This window comes from Ictalurus furcatus, chromosome 13, assembly GCF_023375685.1.
Source record: "Ictalurus furcatus strain D&B chromosome 13, Billie_1.0, whole genome shotgun sequence".
Lineage (NCBI taxonomy): Eukaryota > Metazoa > Chordata > Actinopteri > Siluriformes > Ictaluridae > Ictalurus > Ictalurus furcatus.
In genome coordinates this window covers 15196483-15217445 of record NC_071267.1, presented here as the reverse complement: position 1 = coordinate 15217445, position 20963 = coordinate 15196483, and the positions used below count along the sequence as shown (strand labels likewise).

At 42.5% G+C, this 20963-nt stretch overlaps 1 protein-coding gene across 12 annotated transcripts in view; it reads right to left on the bottom strand.

The window, feature by feature from the left end:
• Positions 1–20513, bottom strand: part of tcf7l2 (transcription factor 7 like 2) — an 83429-nt gene extending 62916 nt beyond the window's left edge. For 4 of the 12 annotated variants that reach the window (XR_008387581.1, XM_053640756.1, XM_053640757.1 and 1 more), the window contains exons 1-3: positions 19569–20512; positions 19323–19446; positions 19031–19155 (exon numbers count right to left, since the gene is read on the bottom strand). Coding sequence is in view for 11 of the 12 variants with exons in the window: in XM_053640756.1 (XP_053496731.1) it covers positions 19031–19155; positions 19323–19446; positions 19569–19757 (438 nt within the window). In the remaining variant the exon portion in view is untranslated. Of the gene's footprint in view, positions 1–19030; positions 19156–19322; positions 19447–19568 lie in introns of all 12 variants that reach the window. The other 8 variants (XM_053640752.1, XM_053640753.1, XM_053640755.1 and 5 more) reach the window with 4 other exon arrangements.
• Between the last annotated feature and the right edge of the window lie 450 nt (positions 20514–20963).

Here is a 20963-nt window from a genome sequence, read left to right as displayed (position 1 = left end):
TAGCACAAACAATGATTTTTGCCACACAAAAGTAGTAGTAGTTGTAAAAAAAAAAAAAAAAGTAGTAGTAGTAGTAGTTAGCATCCTTTAGTTTTTTTTGCAGCCAAAATAATCTAGTTAAACAAACAGCCATTCAGACAAAAGCGCTATGTTAACCCAAGCACTTGTATTATTTGGTATTTACGATGTAAAAACATGGCTATTACTCTCAGCACTGTGACGCTAGCCATTTCCCCAGTCTCAATATCTCTATCTGTCTTTCAGTGATTGATTACGGATGCTCTATAAATAGACGTGTATGTCAGAGTGTTCAGTGCCAGTGTTTGCACCAGCAGGGGCACACAGGCTTCTGAAGATCGCAGTACACACACACTCACACACACTCACACACACTCACACACACTCACACACACTCACACACACAGAGTTCAAGTCTTCCACACTGAGAGGTTCTCATTCTGGTCCTGTGGAATCTCATACACACTGACCTACCTAACAGCTACGTGCGTATGGGCCACTCAGCACTAGGTGTGCCTTGAGAACAGCTCAAATGGAGTCAGCACAGGGTTTGGACTTTGGAACGCGTACACAGACATGCGCACACACACTGAATACTGTAATTCCGTAGGGAGGTGGGTCATCCCTAGCCACCATGAGGTGGTAATTACCACACTAGCACACTCCCCAAGTTCAAAATGAAGACGATGTCACCTCCAGCAGCAACAGCAGCCTTCAAAAAGCATCAAAAAGCAAAAAACACACACACACCCACACACCCAGAGAAACACCCACACACCTCGGAGCACTTCAAACTCCATATTCATAAGGGCTGGCCCTGGAGTGCAGCAGAAGCCCATTATCAGGAATGTGATTCGAAATTCAGAATGGTTTCAGGACAAGAGTGTGGACGTGTCCACAAAGAACACCCTAAAGAAACATCCTTACAAAAATCCTAAAGACCAATCCTAGTGCTCACAAAATTAAACGCGCTCTCACTGAGCACATGTGTGTATCCTGCATCATACACACCAAATACATCCAACACAACTCTTAAACAGTGAAGAATATGGACTCGGATAAGCTCAGGAGGGGTGTGAGTTATATATTTACACATTGCTGGTTATATTGTGGACCCTGTAATTATGGGGTCATTCAGAAAAACCTCAGTCAAGCACAGAGACACCATCACGTGGAATAAATCAATAAATAATGTGCCGGTGGTTAATTAGAATGGTGCAAGCATGGCGAAGAGTAAAACCCAGGGAAGGTCAGGGAGTGGTCACTGTGGATAGAGTAGAGTAGGTGTACTGCTGACCCCGTCCTCTTCTGCTGTGCATCCCACGAACAGCACCCCTCACATACAGAAAAAAAACGCAGAAATGACCTGGACCTGAGCCACCTCCAGAGCCTCATTCAGCTCTCCTCCCACTCTCTGTTAATTACCATCAACGTCCATCCACAAACGGTGGCAACACACACCATCACACAAGCCAATTACTACAGATTCTTTAATGCCTTAATGCCTTCTTTCCACAAATCTCTCTCTCTCTCTCTCTCTGTCTCACACACACACACACACACACAAACAGAGGTGATCACTGCCTGAGAGACACACAGAAGCAAGTTTGCCTACAATGATTATACGCAATAAAACCGACAAATTTAATTATTAAAAAAAACGGTGACAAGATACACAAACAAGCTGTCCCTTAATGTAGAGAATTGGTCTGAATAAATGCATCCTAATTTTTTGGTCATGTGTAATTTTTTTTTTTTTTTTTTTGGCAATTATGTTTGAATTAAAAATTCAATAAAAAAAAAAAAAAGAGTATGTCTTAAAACTGACTGTGTACATAAACACAATATGATGGGGAGGAAAAGGTTCTACAGATCCATTGTTATATCCCATGTTGTGAGCATAAATAGTGAATAGGTATTCACGTGGGATTCAGCTTCACTGTTTGTTGGAGGCCAAAATGCTGCTAAAGTTCTCTCTGTCTGACTATAAAATTAAAGACTCAACATTATCGCAATCCAATGCAAGACTTTTTAATAATTGAAAGAAACTGAGTGTACGTTCTGAAAGGAATTTTACAGCTCGGCTTCATTCCCTGGTTAATTCAGCACGGATAAACTACAAGGTGTGTGTCTTTCTAATTGTAGGCCTATGATCTACAGCTCACATTAGACGGTGGGTTGGATTCGATTTTTATTTGATTATGACAAATTGCAAAAGCACATTTTCCTAGACATGCATAAACCATAGGACAAATGAGTGTATATTATTGTCACGCAGAGGTTACGTTAGAGCGTTGCATTCCCACCATGACATAGTCTCTTGTTACAGATCGCAACGGTGTATAGAGCCTCAGTGAGGTCTCTACACACTCCCATAACAGATTCAGACAGCTCTGTGTCAGATCACAAGAGAAGGAAGCTGGATGTAACTGAACATGCATGTAGCTGCTTCTTCAGCCTCCTATCGTTTTTCATCAAACCTCCATTTAAAGAGTTGCAGCATTGATGCAATACGGCGCAATATGGCAGCTGCACGGCATCCATCGCATGATTAACAAGACGCAAGCTTATTTAGCCAATCCAGCGGAGTATGGAGGGATAAAAATAAAATAAAAAAACGACACAAAAAAACAAAAAAACAGATGGCTTTTATAAAGGTTAACATGTCCTGAAACAAGCCTTGGCTAAAAACTGTGTGTTTTTGTCAGCTGAGGGAAGCCGTATCAAAAAAAAAAAAAATCCCTCAGCCAAGCCATCAAGTTGAACAGTGAACTTCACAGTAGTAGCTGCCTTTCTATGCCTCTCCGTTTGATGTTACCTCCAAAGCAAGGGATCAAAGGCTTGGAGTGTGGTGTGGGGAAGTCCCAGGCTCTTAGCCTGCCAGCCCGTGATATATGCAAAAGTCTATGCCAGAGAGAGAGAGAGAGAGGGAGAGAGAGAGAGAGAGAGAGAGAGAGAGAGAGAGAGAAAGCTTGCATGGAATGTGGCTAAATAGTGTGCTTCGTCCTAATGAAGTCCAAAGATGATGCAATCACTCCTTTCAGCAATTTCTGCTGTGCCACTAGTACAAACCGAGGGCTAATACGGTTGGTGGAGTAGGCACGAGGTACGTGCACCACCTACCTACACTCGTCTAGCCGCCATCACTTCCCTAAATCAAGAAGAATCAAGGTGAATCATCTGCACTGAGAGCACGCCGTTAATAAACAGACGACTAGAGTAAACAGTTGTGCGTGTACAATATACACACTGAAAGAAATGGGCATGTACAAAAAATACAGACACACACACAGACACAGACACGGGCGCGGACACGGGCACGGACACCCAAACGGACACACGGGGACACACACAGACACAGACACGGACACACGGGGACACACACAAACACGGACACACACACAGACATGGACACACAGACACGGACACACAGACACGGGGACACACACGGGGACACACGCGGACACAATGGACTCAGCTGTGCAAAATATGGCCACAGAGGTGTATTCAAAATGCCAGACCTACTGGACACACATTGGAATACATGCACACACACAAACATACAGACACATATACACACACTCTACAAACACACACACACACACACACACACACTACAAACACTCTCACACACACACACACACTCAAACACTCTTTCTCGCTCTCTCTCTCTCTCTTTCTCTCTCTCTCTCACACACACACACACACACACACACTCTCTCTCTCTCTCTCTCTCTCTCTTTCTCTCTTTCTCTCTCTCTCTCTCTCTCTCTCTCACACACACACACACACACACACACACACACACACACACACTCACACACACTCACACACACACACCCTTTCCCCCAGGCCTATAGGATTAAGAGGTCCAGCTGCTGACAGCAAGCCCTTCCATCCCACATCTCCCCCGATGCACCTCCCCTCCCCACCCTGGCCCTTCGGCCCTGTTCTGCCAGGAAGGAGGACACACCTGAACTTGACATTGATCTGCCCCAGCTTCTCTCTCTCTGTGTTTTCACACACACACACACACACACACACACACACACACACACACACTATGGTATTCATGCCTGTGAGGGGTGGGAAAGTGAAAGGCTATAAAAGACAGGCAAAAAAGAGCATGCCGAGACGAGAGAGAGGACAAAAACTTTTCTTTTTTTTTTTAAACGAGTCAGGGTAATGTCCTCTTTTCTATTTTACATCACTGACAGTGTTTGATCATGCTGATATGAGCGTCAACCTCTGCGTAATACACATTCACCAACACTCAACCAAGCTCTTTCACAACAGCTGTTATTAGCCTTAGTGGGTCAGTGCACGTGTGCCCATGGGTCAGGCGGCGTGGCCATGCTAGTGTGTGTACCGCGCAGCCGGATTCTTCAAGAGTCACAGCCTCAAGAGGAGGAGGAAAGACCTGAACACATATAATAGGCCTGTTGTTGGAGGGACGGAGGAGAGTGAGGAGGAGAGAAAGGGAGTGGGAATGAGTAAGGAGGACTGAAAACATGGCTGGATCAGATTTCAGCCTGCCTGCCAGGTCCGGCCAGGGCTGCTGGCACACCGTCCTGCTCAGAGTGTTCCTGATCCACCAGGTCAGCTCAAGTGGAATCGCAATGAACTCTGCTCAGTTAATACGGCAATAATAAAATGAATAGCCTCATACCAGAGAGGAACACATGCAGTCGAGTAGCAGCTCTTTAGTAATAAATGTAGTAATAAATAAGTGAACCTATAGCCGAAAGCATGTTTGTTATTACAAGTCGATCCATGTGCAGAACTGTGTACCTATTTGTACAATAAGAAGCTGGATGTAAGGAGCAGGAGTACAGGTAGAACTGACCTGAAATAAAAATAAACATTGAGCTGCCAACCGGGATGTGCTTCTAAATCCAGGCTTCAATTTGAGCTGTAGTGATGGATAGCTAATGAGAAAGAAAAATCCATCCAGTACAACAGCAAAATACCACAGACACCACTGATCGCTAACTCCCCGCGTAGCTCAGATAAGACAGGAAAAAACAGAAAAAAAAAGAAAGCGAGGAGTAGACAGCTAAAGGGAGGGAGAGAATGAGAATGAAGGAGTGAGAGCCATAGGAAAAAGAAAGAAAAAAAAGAATCACAATGATGACAAGTAAGCGCAAAGACCAACCAGGATTTACTTTCAAAAGAGCCTCCATTGATCTTTTTTGATAGACCTGCAATAAATCAAACCAGATTGACTCACATGAGAATGATGCCTAATCCTTTAGTCAGATCCAGAAGAACTCAAACCAAACCAGCTGTTAATTTAGGCTTTACAAGATAAAGCAGGAGAAATCCAACCTGATGTACCCTAGGGCAGGGGCTTACATCATGTCTGTAAAGCAATCAACTTATTGCCAGTTTGGAGACATACAGTGCATCCGGAAAGTATTCACAGCGCTTCACTTTTCCCACATTTTCTTATGTTACAGCCTTATTCCAAAATGGATTAAATTCATTATTTTCCTCAAAATTCTACAAACAATACCCCATAATGTCAACATGAAAGAAGTTTGTTTTAAATCTTTGCAAATTTATTAAAAATAAAAAAAAAACAAAAAAGCACGTTTACATAAGTATTCACAGCCTGGCTGTAACATAAGAAAATGTGGAAAAAGTGAAGCACTGTGAATACTTTCCGGATGCACTGTAATCAGAGAGAGAGAGAGAGAGAGAGAGAGAGAGAGAGAGAAAGAAAGAGAGAGAAAGAAAGAGAGAGAGAGAGAAAGAAAGAGAGATTGGATATAGTAGGATAGCGTCTCAATGGGACAAACCTAGAGATGGTATTTGGAGAAACAAATAAATTGGTAAAGAGGACGAAGGAGTTATCTAGAATTCAGAGATATGGAAAGATGGACAACATCATAGACAGAGGGAAGGAGGGAGGAAGTGGAGAGCTTAGGCTAGGTTTCTTGTTTGGACAGCCTGTAATTTCTCAGGAGCTTGGCCCCATGCCCAAAGATAGGGCCACCTCGGTCATGCCTGGGTAACCACATAGAGACCATGTCATAATCAGCCATGCTAATTAAAACCGCTATTTTTGTTTGTGTGTTTCCTTTCTAAATGCCACGCTTCCTCTTGGCGGAAGTGTCACCTAACGCCATCCAGCCCATACTGGTTATATTTCTAATGTCTTTTTCAGCTCCACATCCTGTTTGTGCATGAGAGAAATGACAGACGATGGAGAGAGACATAAGCCGAGAGGGTAGGAGAGAGAGCAACAGAGACGGGAAGGAACTGTATAATGATCACAAACTCAAACACAGCAACAAACGCATTCATTAGGTCACATATTCTCTCTTTTCTAGGAGCAACAAGATCTCAAATCCGAATCCAGATGACCAGGGCCTTTCACTCAAGTTCTGAGGGGCTTCTGTAGCCTCTGGAAAGTGTCCAAGGGAAGCTGTGGCTCACGAGTCAAAACAACGGTTCACGTGAAATCGAGAGATAAAGCAGGAGCCCTCACCCCCTGCCTCTCCACACCCTTCTGGATACACAGGCTGCACACAGGGATCACTTGGACTTTGGATGTCTGCTCTGTTCCAACTAAACTCATGCTAAATAAGCCAGTGGGTTTTACCATGCATACGCATCCATGTACAGGAGAGTGCCAGTTTTGCTGCACTCTGTTACACATGCTATCTTTAGTTCTGCACTGAAGCACTTCCTCTCACCCCTAACCCCCTCCTTCCCCTGGTGTAATGGGATCACTCTACCTAGCCCCATGCCTCGTCTTCCCTCCTACTAGCCCAAGCGAGGGTCGCACTTTTAATTACACAGAAACTGTAATCCCAGCAGACAGATGGCAAACAGGCCAATTCCCAGTGACTGGACGTCCAACCGATTCCTTACCGATGATTTGTTTGCTAAATTCTAGCCAACGCGACAATGTTACAGAACAGGATTTGCTCGACAGCCTCGTGAAAGCAGATGTGCCTCTTAACCAGCATCTGTGACAGAAATCAAGAAGGCGTGAAGGAATAGAAGAGACCAGGCTCTGTTTCAAATGAAGAATAATATAATCAGTGAAAACAAAAGTACACCATTTTTAGCCCCCCAAAAATGCCCGAGTCTGACTGAGCCGTTCGGAGCAACTCGGTGTGGTAAACCACATATCAAGTGAAAATGAGAAGTGACAATGATGTTCTTTTCTTAAAAGAGGGAACGTGTTTCGTTTATGGGTTTTATTCGGCATTGTGGTTTTTCTTTTGGGAGCATCCCAGGAATCCACTTTTTCCTTGAAAACCCAGCAGCAAGCTCGAGTCTTTAGCCTTTCACTGCCAAAGTTCCAGTCATCCTCCACCACTCCCTCTGCCACTGGCTTTGGTCAACAATTTGTGGTCGTTTGTTCCAGCATCTCAGACCACAGCTCCAAGAGGGCTAAACTATGCAGCTTCCCTATCAAGCCCTCAACATAAATTCACTCAGTGACACTGTCTGAACGGCAAGAACCATCAACGCCAACATCGAAACAATACCGCTGCTGGTGACTTTGACTCCAATAACTGTAACCAGCATGGTTATACATGTCAGTGCTCATGTGAATGCCTTCCAAAATAACGCCAATAAAAATATTTGGAGCCTGTCTTCTCTGGCATACATTTATGTCTGAATGGTCACCTGTCATGTTGCTTGGTGTTAATGAATCTCTGATTGGTGAATGTTCTGGCCAAGCCCCTGGGTATCATGTTTCGTGCAGGGAGGACAAGCAACTCCTCAGCCTCGCACCAGAGCAATAAATCTTCCCTAACCATCAGAGGACATGTTACAATGCATCGCTACACTAACATCTATCCGTTTATAAAGCACAACATGGCAATGAACACATTCTCGCTTTGATTCTAGAGCTAAATCTGCTGTTATTGTACTTTATCATACAGACGCCACAGGGTCATAGGGACTATAGCTTTGTCTGTTAGCCCTGCAAGTAAAAAAAATTATTTTAACACAGTCTCATGTTTGAATCCATATAGAATGGCTGGTTCAAACGTTTGTCCAGTCTTTGGCTCTAATAAGACTGCCAGCCTTCTCTTAAATGGAAACACTTGTGTGAGGAGGCATGTTGATCACTGTAAACTGATCTGAGAAGCATACAGAAAAGTCCGAGCTATGTTTTTTCTGTCTGAGTTGGACAAGGAATTCCAATCGGCAGTTGTCTTGTACCAGAGTATATGAGATAGAAATGGAAGAAGGAGATATCATTCCAACTGCAGGGCTTTCAGAGGAAGAAGGGTCTGGCTTCCAAACGAAAGTACAAGGTGAAGATCTGGAATATTGTCTGGCATGTCTGGTTAAGCAAGGAGTTCCTTGTATAAGCAATTGGGATAAAAGGCTACTTCCTGTGGAAAGCACAGAGCAGGGAGAAAGCCGGAAATTGCTCTCAAATCCATTTGGCTACTGAAATGAAAGGATTCTGAAAATAGTCCAGGATCTTGGGAGAAGTATTTTTGCTTCTGTAGCGATATCTTTAAGAAATCCCAATGTTGTCATAAGGAGTGTGTGTCTAGTGGCCATCAGCATTATGTCTGTTCACACTGAGGTAGTATTAAGCTGACCACAAGGAGCAACATGAGTGCAGAGAGGTCTCCCTGTCCTTTAAGCCCCAGACGTGAGCATTTGAGGCCGTGGGCCACACAGCAACTGTTAGCAGGCTGCTTGGCCAGCTGCCCAAGCCCGCTCTCATTTCTTGACTTCACCACCAGAGAGGTATACAGTCAAGTGACAAGAGACAAACCCGGTTTGTCCTCCAACACAGAAGCCTCTCCTGATCTCATACCTTAGCCATGCATGTAGTGTTTGGTGATGGCAAAATCTACTACCCAGCCACCAATGTTGTGTCTCCCCTATTTGAAAAGATCTGTGGTTTAACCTGTGTCCATAAGCTTTTAAGCAACGCCTCTTCCTTCTTGCTTCCCTGTGCTGTGCCCCCTGAGTTTGCATACTGCTCAACTTGTGTAACTGTCAAGTGGTTTTCCCCCACAAGTTTTTACATGTTCAAAACATACTGAGCACAAGTGATAAAACTGTGGTTCTGAAGACAGATGCAATAGGCCATAATAAAAGAATAAGATTCCACTCTTTATATAAAGAAAAGAAAAATATTTTATTATCTATATGAAAAAAATAAGCATGTGTTTTTCAGCAATAGCCCTTTTCCAAAATAGGAGAACAATGAGATAAATGAGAGCACGAAATGTGGTGTTGGTTCCAGCAAGCAGTAACTGTACACAGCATGAACCTTGCAGTCCTGCAGTAAACAGCAGCAACTGCAACTTAATCATAAACTGTAGAAAATTCACATAAAATGTTGCCAGGGTGCCTTGGCTCTGGTTCACCACAAAACTCCCCCCTTGACCTGCTTCCTTCTTTCACTTCAAACTTATCTCCAAATTAAGTGTGTTACTGAGGTGAGTAGAATGAGATGCAACTGGTGTATGGTATTGAGACTGAAAGGAGATGAACTGGTGTATGGTATGGAGACTGAAAGGAGATGAACTGGTGTATGGTATGGAGACTGAAAGGAGATGAACTGGTGTATGGTATGGAGACTGAAAGGAGATGAACTGGTGTATGGTATGGAGACTGAAAGGAGATGAACTGGTGTATGGTATGGAGACTGAAAGGAGATGAACTGGTGTATGGTATGGAGACTGAAAGGAGATGAACTGGTGTATGGTATGGAGACGCAACTGTCGAGGCTGCTCAATGGACACCCCACAAGGACCACTTTGTCCTCCCTGCCTCATTTGCACGGAGACATTGCTTTCCTGCACTCTGTGTATCTTTGTGTCACTTCAGCACTCTGGGTCCATTTGTATTATCCACTGAAATGGCAGGAGAAGTAGTAATGACAAAACAGGAGAGATGTGAGGGGGAGGGCAGGTCCAAAGAAACCAGGGCTCCAATAACACAACCCCACTCCCCCATTTAGACACATGCAGACATACACAACCATCCAGGCTTTTGCGCACCCCTGACTAATGTGCTCCGACACTCGTACATCACCCGCAAATTGGCCAAATGAATTAACCACGGCCCCTGCTTAGCGTTACAGGCTTTAAATAGATTTTCCCTTTCCAGGTCTGCCCAATAATTGCGTTTATCCATCTTGTTGAAGCACAGTTTACACACTTGCTAACATCATGCCAATCCAGGCTACATTTTCCGCTCCACTGGCAGGAGTGGGGGCGATTTGTCATTGGATCACAACAGGTCATTCAAACAACAATTAGCTGATTCCCCCGTATGTCAATGTCTACCTCTCCAGTAGGCACGGTCATGGTGGAGCAAAGGGGACTTCTATCTATCGCTTCCTTGCGCTGTCGTTACACAGCCTCCGTTGCTTTGCTTGGAGGTGAATTGAGATGAATTGAGCTAAGCTGTACTTCGATATCAATCAGCTAAACCACTAGGCTCTAGCAAACACCATCCTGAGGAGTAAATGGAGCCTGCAACTATGGATCCTGACTATGCAACTTTCAGCCAAAAAACAAAGCAAGCTTGTGCATACACAAAGTCAAGCACGCACACACACACACACACACACACACACACACACACACACACACACACACACACACAGGGCTTGTGGCTAAACTGCAGTAGGGGTCAACTCTACACTCTTGAGTGTTTGAACAGTAGTGCATTAGACACTGTGAGGCCCGCAGGACAATTGAGCTATGTAAACACTGAGAACTTCCTTCCCTGCAGCCATTCAGGCCTGTGCTGAGACAGCCCACTGTTTAAACAGCTCTGAATTCCACAGCACACTCACTACCAAACATCTGCTCTCTGTGGTACCGGGCCTGGGACTGAGCAAGAAAGTCGATTGAGGACTATCATTAGCGCTAAACAAAAGCAGGTGACCTCTGAGTCACTACGTTCTTACGTCTTGGTCAGTCATACAAGAACTCAAAATGTTACTGTACAAGTTTAAGTGCACGAGCTTTTAGCTAGTTAAGCTAGTTGAGCTTGAAACCCGGAACTTAGTCTCAGACCTGAAATCCGGCCACTCGACGCCACTCGTTATGACAACACAGGCAATTTATCTAGACTGATATCTGAAAAATGCAAAGTGTGACGACTCATAAAGATAGAGGAGCAGTAAAGCTGCAGATAAAGAAAAGCTGCATTCTAAAGGCCGTGCTGATGAACGGAACGCTGCCATGGTCACATGACTCCCGGTGGCGTGTCTAAATCTGTCCAGCGTCCAAAGCCAACAGCCCCAGGTCAGGATTAGGACCTCTTTCCTTATAAATCACTCCCGTCTCATCGCTCACTCTTTTGCCTCTGTCAGATAGGCAACGAAAAGAGATCGCTATTTACTATCGGTGACAGATGCTCATCGTGTCTGCTAAATGCGAAGAGCTGCTGGATTACACACCTCCTCTGTCATTGTGACGAGTCTCACACCCTCGAGATGAGAGCGCGTCGTTACAATCTCACTCCACATCACTAAACGCCGTCTAACATCTAGCGTATTCTCCATACCCTCAGGCCGGGCGACCACTGATACACGTCCTTTCGCTTGCCCTCCAATTGGAATGTAATTGACAATTCAACATAGGAAGTCAATTCTGTACATTTCTAGAATTGTGTTTATAGCCCTGGAATTTTTTCTACCTTGAAGTTTTGCACGATTCTCTCAAGATTTTTTTGTCTATATTAATCTACGTATCTAGCTCATATAAATAACAGAAAATAAGTGCAGCAAGCATGGAAAAGTAAAGTGCTAATCATGTAAAAAAAAGTTATCTATACTGTATAATAGACTGAAATTACTGAATACATCAACGCTATCTCCAAGACGGCAGGTGAGCTCCCATTTCATGCCTATAATTTAGGAATACCTGTGCTTATAAATGCATTATCTGTGACTGCATGACAAACTGCACCATGAAGATTCATTTGTGTTATAAAAAAAAAAGAAGAAGAAAAAGCACCAAAAAACCCCCATATTTAACATATATAAATCATGGTAACATTTTCCCCCTAATCCATAAAGTAATAAATGTGTACTTCTTCCTATCCTTGAGAAGCACTAACTTTAAATTTTGCTCACATAGGACTTCAGTTCCTTGAATAGATGCAGCAAAAGAATTAGCTCAAAAGAAAGAGAAAAAAAAGGGGGGGGGGCGCGCGGGGAACGCATTTGTATATACATTCACACTCTTAGGACCTTTCTCTGAGCTTAACTGGCAGCAATTAAAGGTTTAATTAGAAGATTAAAAATACACAGCATGAGTGTTATCATCTATTATTTTGTCCATTGTGTTCCACCAATACAAAATGCTCCCGAAGTATCCGTAGGAATTAGTACTGATAACTGCAGCAAACAAGATTTTACCTTCCACAATAGAAAGACTCCAGAATCTGAGTTTGCGATCTGAAGACTGAACTCGCCCGCTGATCCCAAATTAGCCATATTCTCTTATCAAAGAGAAACATTTCACATAATAAACAGGAATAAGTAATCAACAAAACCATTCACACAGGCCGTAATAACACAATCATAACATACGCGCGCTTCTACCGCTTTCATTTGAAAAAATATGAAATATTTCATCTAATATATACCTGAAATATAAATTAATATCAATAAAAAAACATTAAAAAATATTGATATTAAGTGACATGAAAATGGCAGCACAACAGAAATCTTTGAGCTTGAAACAATGTAGTTAACATTGCACACTCATTCTTAAAGGTGTGTTCTGAACTTTGGCACTGATTATTATCTTTTTGCCATTATCTTTACCATTTTGGTTATAAAAGTCCAGTGAAATCATCATGACAGCATGCATGCGTGTATACGTAACAAAAACACACACACACACACACACACACAGAGAAACAAATTAGTCACTCAATCATTTGCCATAAAAAGGTCAGGGGGAGAATCCTTTCCAACAGAAATCATGTCAGTGTGCGTGCACTTTGGCCGAGCGTGCTCCAATTCAAACAAAAAGCCCAGCGCCGCTGAATTCCAGAGTCACTTCACTCTGAGCAGTCGTTCTGATGACGAGGCTCGGGTCAGGAGGAGCTAATAAACGCAGTGAACGGGCCTATTCACTAAATGAGGAGAAAAGCCACACACATGGCTTGTCCATCAAACACGGCTATAAACTTGTCACCTCCCTGCCTGTCTTTTCTCGGCCCTGCTGTGTTTTTTCCCTCTTTTTTTTAAGGTAGATAAATGCAAGGCCTCGGGGCTCTATTGTTTGGACATCTAACCAGGAACTGTGGCCGCTCTCATTGCCCCAGCATTAGCAGCAATTATGCACCCTATTCAAGCAGCCTTTGTGCGTCTCCCTCCCCATCATCCACCCTCGGTCCCTCCACAGCGGGCACACCGGCCACTGGCTTTCCCGCTTTTCTCGGCCTCCCTGCCCCCTCCACACCAATACAGCACGGACTAACGACCCCAAACAGCGTCGTCTAAAACCGTTCACTACTGCAGTCCCAACTTACGAGATATTACAGACAGAATAGCATTAGTCATGAATTATCTTACGTAGTCAAACATCATCTTGTAATAGAGGATATCAATATAGGATTTGATTTATCATTGATTTATATTTATATGATTGGTCATATCATTGACTTATCAACCAATGATGCATCATATTAAGATATCTAACTTCACTAATTATGTGACGATGCATCACAAATTGTATATATTATATATATAATCATTACAAATTGTTACTAATATATTTCCTAGCATTCACTTCTACAAATACACCCACACTCCTACTAAACAAATACTACCAAATAACTTAAAATAAAAAAAAAAAAATTAAAAATCTATTCAACAGAAAGCAGTCGGCACAACTGAAGGTTTTTTCCCCCCAAACATGTTCCTGATATACTGTTGCTGCTGCAAAGTTTTACAAAACAAATTTGCACATAACGATTAAATCAGCACGAGCGCTGTGTGTGAACTGCATTTGCACATGCACATGTGAGGCACGGACAGAGAGAGAGAGAGAGAGAGAGAGAGAGAGAGAGAGAGAGAATAATATGATTCCCATGTTTTGGGAGCCCCGCACAGTGTGGGCCAGCAGGAGGACTATATTTACCAGATGACAAAAGTTGCATTCCAGATGTACAGTGCAATCTTTGTGCTGAACTTTATGGAAATGAACGGTAGACGAGAGGGGGCTGGGTCAGCAACACACAGCTGCTAAGGCAATGCTGCTCCATGAGACCTCAAATTTACAACGGCTTCGCGTTTATCAGGCCCGCAGCGGGACAGCGCCATGCTCACTGTTTCACAAACACACGCTTTAGAAATATAACACAGAATATTCTATATAACCGAGGGTATGTCTGTTTTCTTTTTGTTTGTTCCCCCCCCCCCCAAAACAATATTATAAATATTATTATATAAATAGAATTTTCCAAAATGGATTTTTACATCCATTTATTTATTTATTTATTTATTTATTTATCTTCTGTCTGAAAAGGACATAATTACAAGCTGGCTAATTCATGACCTACTGTTCTTAATACGGCTCAGAAGAGTGTAGATCATACTATAAACACGAACACACAAAACACATGTACTTAACAAAACTAAATACACAAACAACTCCACACCACTTTCTACACAAAAAAATGCAGCCCACCGAAATCACCATAAGATAACTAAACCCAGCACACACACACACACACACACACACACACTCACAAAATAACTCAATAAATATTTACAGGACTAATCTTTTCCATTCATTCACCAGGCGCTAACAAAACCTTACTGTACTCTGTCTCTCTCTCACTCTCTCCCCTACATCTGCGATTCATTGACTTTACAATTTACCACATGTCGAGATGGGAGAGGTCGAGACTCCATCTGAATCACGGCACAAATATGCGAGTGATTTATTGTTTTAAAAAACGTGGGCCGATTTAGTGCAACTCCACTTTTCCTGTGCATTACTCCTATTGGCAGACCATGAACAATTACAGTTTGGACTAATTAAGGCCTGAGAATGTGCTGTGTGCCACTAATGTCTCGCAGGCCCCAATTTCAGCTTAATGCTGCCAAACTTTGCTCCCCGACTTAACTCCCTCAAATCCAAAACAGATTGCACTTTTCTTTTCTTTTTCTTTTTTTTGTGGCTGTTTATCAAGCTCGAGCAAAACAGCACATCGTTTCTATCATGCGTGGGTCGAGAGACCGGGAGGAGGAGAAGAAAAGAGAAAAAGGACAGGGGGAGACAAGAACAGAGAGACTTTGCTTCTGCCATTCTTTATAAACAAAAGTGATTTGCAAAACAAAAGGATGGCAAGCTTCTAAATAAACTGAGAGTGTGTTTTGCGGAGAGCGACGACAAAAACCCGGCCGCATCGCTCGCTGAACCCCCCGCGGACAGCAATTACGAGCCATCAACGTGTAAAGCCAATTTGATAAGGTAGGAGTCTATCCCCCTAAATCCGCATTAAACTATCTTTTGCCCTTCACACGACAAGCTATTCAATGTGGCAACACAACATACATAATCCATGAGATATGGCATTACGGGTTAGGTATTAATAAAATGGTTAGAAAGATAGTGTCAGGGTTTATTAAAATTTGTTCAGCCACTGTCGCACGAACGACTCGCACATGTGCTTTTTATCAGAATACATTCCTTAAAAACAGCTCGCACTGAAACGGTTTCAATTGTTTATATACTCAACAATCAAACAGTTTGTATATGTTATAATGGGCAATAATTATATTATTACTATAATAATAATAAATAATAATAATTATTATTATTGTAATTATTATTATTATTATTATTTAAAATGACAGATCCACTACATATTTAAAAAAAAAAAAAAAAAAAGAAACAAAGGGGGGAAATGGAAAAAAGAAAAAAGGTCAGATTGTGAAATTGATCCACATGTCAGGCTTGCTGTGGAATTTCAGAGCCCATCTTTTTCTTTATTCATAAACAGAGCAGAGGACACTGGCTTTTGCAGGTTTTCCTCTTATTTTATTCCTGGCGCTTTTTTTTTTTTTTAACTGCACATAATTATACATTGAAACCCAAAACCCTTGCCAGAGGTCTGCAGGCCTTAGGAATTATGGGGCCAGGGGTGGCGTCAAATATCCTAACATTCATAAGTCGCAGAGGCAGTAAATAAACCCAGAGGATTTACAGGCGTAAAGCCCCTGGTCTGCGCGCTGCCTCGAGTCGGCCTCTGCCTGCCTCTTCACGCAGACCCGCTGAGGTGAAATGTTCCCCTACAGCAGCCCACATAACCAGCCACCTTTAAAACCACAACACACACATACAGGCCACAGCAGTACATAAGCATACCTCTGACCTGCTCCAGCCGCGAGGGCTGACTCGAGCAGATCGGCACCGAGAGAGACGGAGCGCTCACGCTGGCCGTGTAGCGTCACGTCGAATTCTAAACTCCACCTAATCATCATAGAGATTTTGAGGCCGGGCTTGTTGGAAAAACAAACTTCCCGTTATTATGGCCCTCCGAGGTCAGACTAATTCAAGTCCTCCTCCCCCTTTCCGCACACACTCAAACACAAGCCCAGGAACAGGCATTTCATCACTATTGCACGAGGCTGCTAAGGAAGAATCAGCTGACACAGGCAAGACGTCCCAATATCCTAAAGATCGTCACCTTTCAAATATACACCTCAATGCTGCAGCCTTCCACACAGCTGACTCTCGCTAACACATTACATCACCCTTCAGAGCTGTAAATTTGCCTTAACCTAAAACAGAGCTGCAAGCAATAGGCTGAATCGTACAACTGGAACCAAACCAACGCTGCATTTGCAGTCATTCTGCTTAATGTTAGTAAAAAACACGGCTGAACTGCAGAGATGCACAGCACGACGAGGGCTCGGCATCGGCCACACGGAAAAGCCTTCTGTAATAAAGATTTAACAGCATCAGAGCCGTTTAGCAGGGTTCAACTCTGAGTGTTTGTTAAAAAGAAAGACAGCTAATCGATGCTCATGTGAATTATTTATACTAGACTTAAGTAATGCGTTTGTGAATACAACGGCTTTCAACTTCAAAGTGGCACGGGTAGGAAGCCCAGGCAACACACAGGTAGCAGAGCTCACAGAGCGAAGGAGAAAGAGGGAAACGGAGCGAGAGTGACAGACAGAGAGAGAATGTAAAACTGATGCGCTAATAATTGTGGACTGGCTACAGTCGCTAAGCTATAACATTACATTGCACCAAACGCTATAAGCAAATAAATATATATAGATCTACATAGAATGCAGGTAAACTGAGCATTATACCTATTCCAATCTACAGGGAATAAAAGGATTATATCGTCTGAAGGACATTGTGAGTCTTAGACTCGTCAGAGATGATCGACAACATTACATTAATATTACAGGAAGCTTTAGGATATGATCGCCCTCGTCTTTCAGCAGCATCCCTCTCTATCTGCACTATCTAACCACCGTTTCAACAAACACCTCCATTTCTTTATGCAGTATCCATTTTATAAGTGGCCATACACTTATTTTGTATTAGATGCATGTGTGTGTGTGTGTGTGTGTGTGTGTTTCAGTATAAATGAAAGTACATGTCAACTCTCACTGATTTGGTATTACACTCTTGACGAGTTCTGTGAGTACAAGAATGGAGTTAAAACGACACCGTGATATGTGAAGCATGGTGACAGTGGCTACGCACTGACACACACACACACACACACAAACACACACACACACACAAACACTATGCCTCATTAAAATATTTACCACGCAGCATTTAAAATATCATATACGCATCACAGTTTTTGTGTTAATTTATATATATATATAAATATATATATAGACGTTTTTTGTATTTTTTAAATTTATATGCAATTTCAAATTTTACTTTCAACTAAACACTAATAGATACAAGCAATAAACAGAGATCAATATTATACTGTTCAATTTTTTTGTTTTGTGTAATCCATAAAGCATGAGACCGTGTACACGCCACCATTATATAAAAATAACACAAATACCAGCTGCGTATGAACTAAAATCGCCCTGTTAAAGCAACACTAATGTCCTCTGGGATGAGGAAGTGTACTGGGAAAAGTTGCAGAAACGCATCATTATAATCCAAAATTTTTCAAACAGCAATAATAGTAATTGTAATATAAATAAGGTTTATTTATATACACACACTGCCGTTCCAAATCCACTGCGTGTGAACAGTGCGAATGTTTGACTTGGGATTCGTTTTATTTGATCACGTCTTGCAAATTGCTGTCAATACAAATAATAATTGTTGTATGGGCTGTGCATATTTTATGCAAATGTTTACTCACTTCAAATGTTTTCATTAAGTGCTTCTATTTCCCTTGGCTCATGTTTATAATGTGCATACATTATGACCTCACATCTTCCACTGCTCGCCAGATGTGCCAATAATAATAACAATAATAATAACAATAATAACAATAACAACAACAACAACAATAATAATAATAATAATAATAATAATAGTTCTTATGTGAATGCTGATATTAAAGGTGACTTTTTGGATGTGGCCTCATTCTTCATTCTGCACGTGACTGAAGACACGACATTCAAGTCCAAATGAAAAGCGCAAGTCACACTGAATCATTTACACACACACACACACACACACACACACACATATTAGTCTATTATATGTATTATAGTGGTGTGTACAGTGAGTTTGTGTTTGGTATTTGGAGTGTGTGTGAGAGTGTGTGTGAGCTTGAGGAAGAGCTGTACGGCTGTAGCGCGTTAGCTTTAGCTTGAACACTATGAGAGCAATGCGGCGGTACAGTATCCGGATCACATCAGGGACAAGTTGCGAAACTTCTGAGTGGAGATTTCTCAGTCGAACTTTCCCAGCTTTGTGTTCTGACTTTACCTCTAACCGTGTTTCAGTCGTGTGTAGAGGACAGTGGAAGTTTAAACAATAACACACAACAACAACAACAACAACAAAAAAAAGACAGAAATAAGGGCACTTACTGTGCGCGCCGTCGGTGAGAGGGATCCGTTGGAGAGGTAGGGGCTGGTCAGGTCGGGGATCATTATAAATGGATAGCCCGGGTACGGGGGGCTCTTGAACAGCCCTCCATCTTGCCTTTTCGCAGCTAACATGGCGGGGGGAAAAGAAGAAAACTTTCTTAGGGAGCGTCAGGAGGGGGAAAAAAGAACATTTAAGCGTATAAGCAATGCGATGTGCGTGTTTTTGGTGTTGTGTGTAAGGGGGGGAAAGGGAGCTCAAACACAAGCTCATTTCGAGAAAAGAGCGACTCACCCTCTTCTAAACTTTCTCTTGTTTTGTCTCGGAAAGTTTCGGCTCTAGGCGGAGGCCGTCTTTCCGCCTTCAAATGCAGCGACACGGCGGAGCGTTGAACACAGCACAATGGCAAAACGGTTAGCTTTAGTGATCAGCAGCACGGCGGCGAAACAGACACAAAAGTTTGGCGCTTTACAGGAAAAAAATAAACTAACGTAAAAGTAAACTAAAGGACAAGTGATCCGCGGTGTTTCTGTCACTTACCTCTGAATCCGAAGAGCTGTTTTGATTCGTTTCTGACTCGTTTACGAGCGAAGATTTGACATCTGCTAAATCCCTTTCTGCAGAGGAGTTCTCTGAAATTTTCTCCTCCTGTTCTCCTTCGTCTTTGAAGGAAATCATTTCATCGTTCGCACCCAGATCGTCCCCTCCACCGCCGTTCAGCTGCGGCATTTTCTCCCGAGCAGTGTTGGGGGGCCAAAACACAAAGTTTTAAACCCTTGATCTCTCTGATCCCGAATCCGACTTGGAGTTTAGGGTCTGCCCTGGTGTTTCCCAAGGACTGGCGATTAGTACAAAACTAAAAAAAAAAAAAAAAAAAAAGGGGGGATCTTGGCAGAAAGAGAAGCCGTAGACGGAGCCGAGCCGCTCGGATTGAGTGAGTTGAAGTTGGTCGGAGTGGTTTTCAGTTCAAAGGCGGCGCTGATTGACAGCTAGAGAGGGATGGAAATAGAGAGAGTCTGGATTCGGGATTATTGACAGGGAGAAACACACAAGAAACTAATGAGATTCAAACAGGGAGGGACTTGAAGTGACGTTTTCATAAATAGAGAGGGGCAGGAAAGTAGGGAGGGGGGAGAGAGAGGCTGGAGGAAAGCGGCAGACGAACACAGCGGTTTGAAAAGCGAGGAAGGAAAAGCGAGCTTTGGTGGAGAAGAGCAAAAAAGAGAGAGAGAGAGAGAGAGAGAGGCCCTGCTTTACTGCTGGAATGACGAGGAGGCGGAAGAGCCGCAGATACACGGAAACTCTGTGTGTGTGTGTGTGTGTGTGTGTTTTAACGGCAATACTGATTCAAGTGCACAAAGCTGCTTCCTCGTTTTCTCTTTTTATTCTGTACCTAAAAAGACATATTTATAATAAAATAAAATACAGTGATCTGATTAAATGTACAAGATATTGAAAAAAAATTAGAATAAAACGAACAATTATGCATCAACAGCATTACACAACAGTTTGTGGGTACAAATAAATTATGGACAATTTCCATAAAGATTATTTGATGTATTTAATGAACATAAAAATTTTTAATAAATAAACATTATTATTATTATTATTATTATTATTATTATTATTATTTAATTAATTAATTAATTTGGAAACAATTTAATTAAATAATTAAATAAATAAAGTGGGCTACACGGGGATGTTCAGGTGAAAACCCATTTCACTGTGGGCCTGCAGTGTGATCTCTCAGAGAAGTGTTTCACAGCTGTAGGAGACTCTCTCTCTCTTACACACACACACACACACACACACACACAGCTGGTTGAAGGAGGCTGACCTCCAGCCATTAAGAAATAATAAACCGCTGTCTGTTGCCTGGCTTTCCTCTTTAAATAAATAAATATTTAGCAGGAAAACCCTGGGTCAATTTATTAT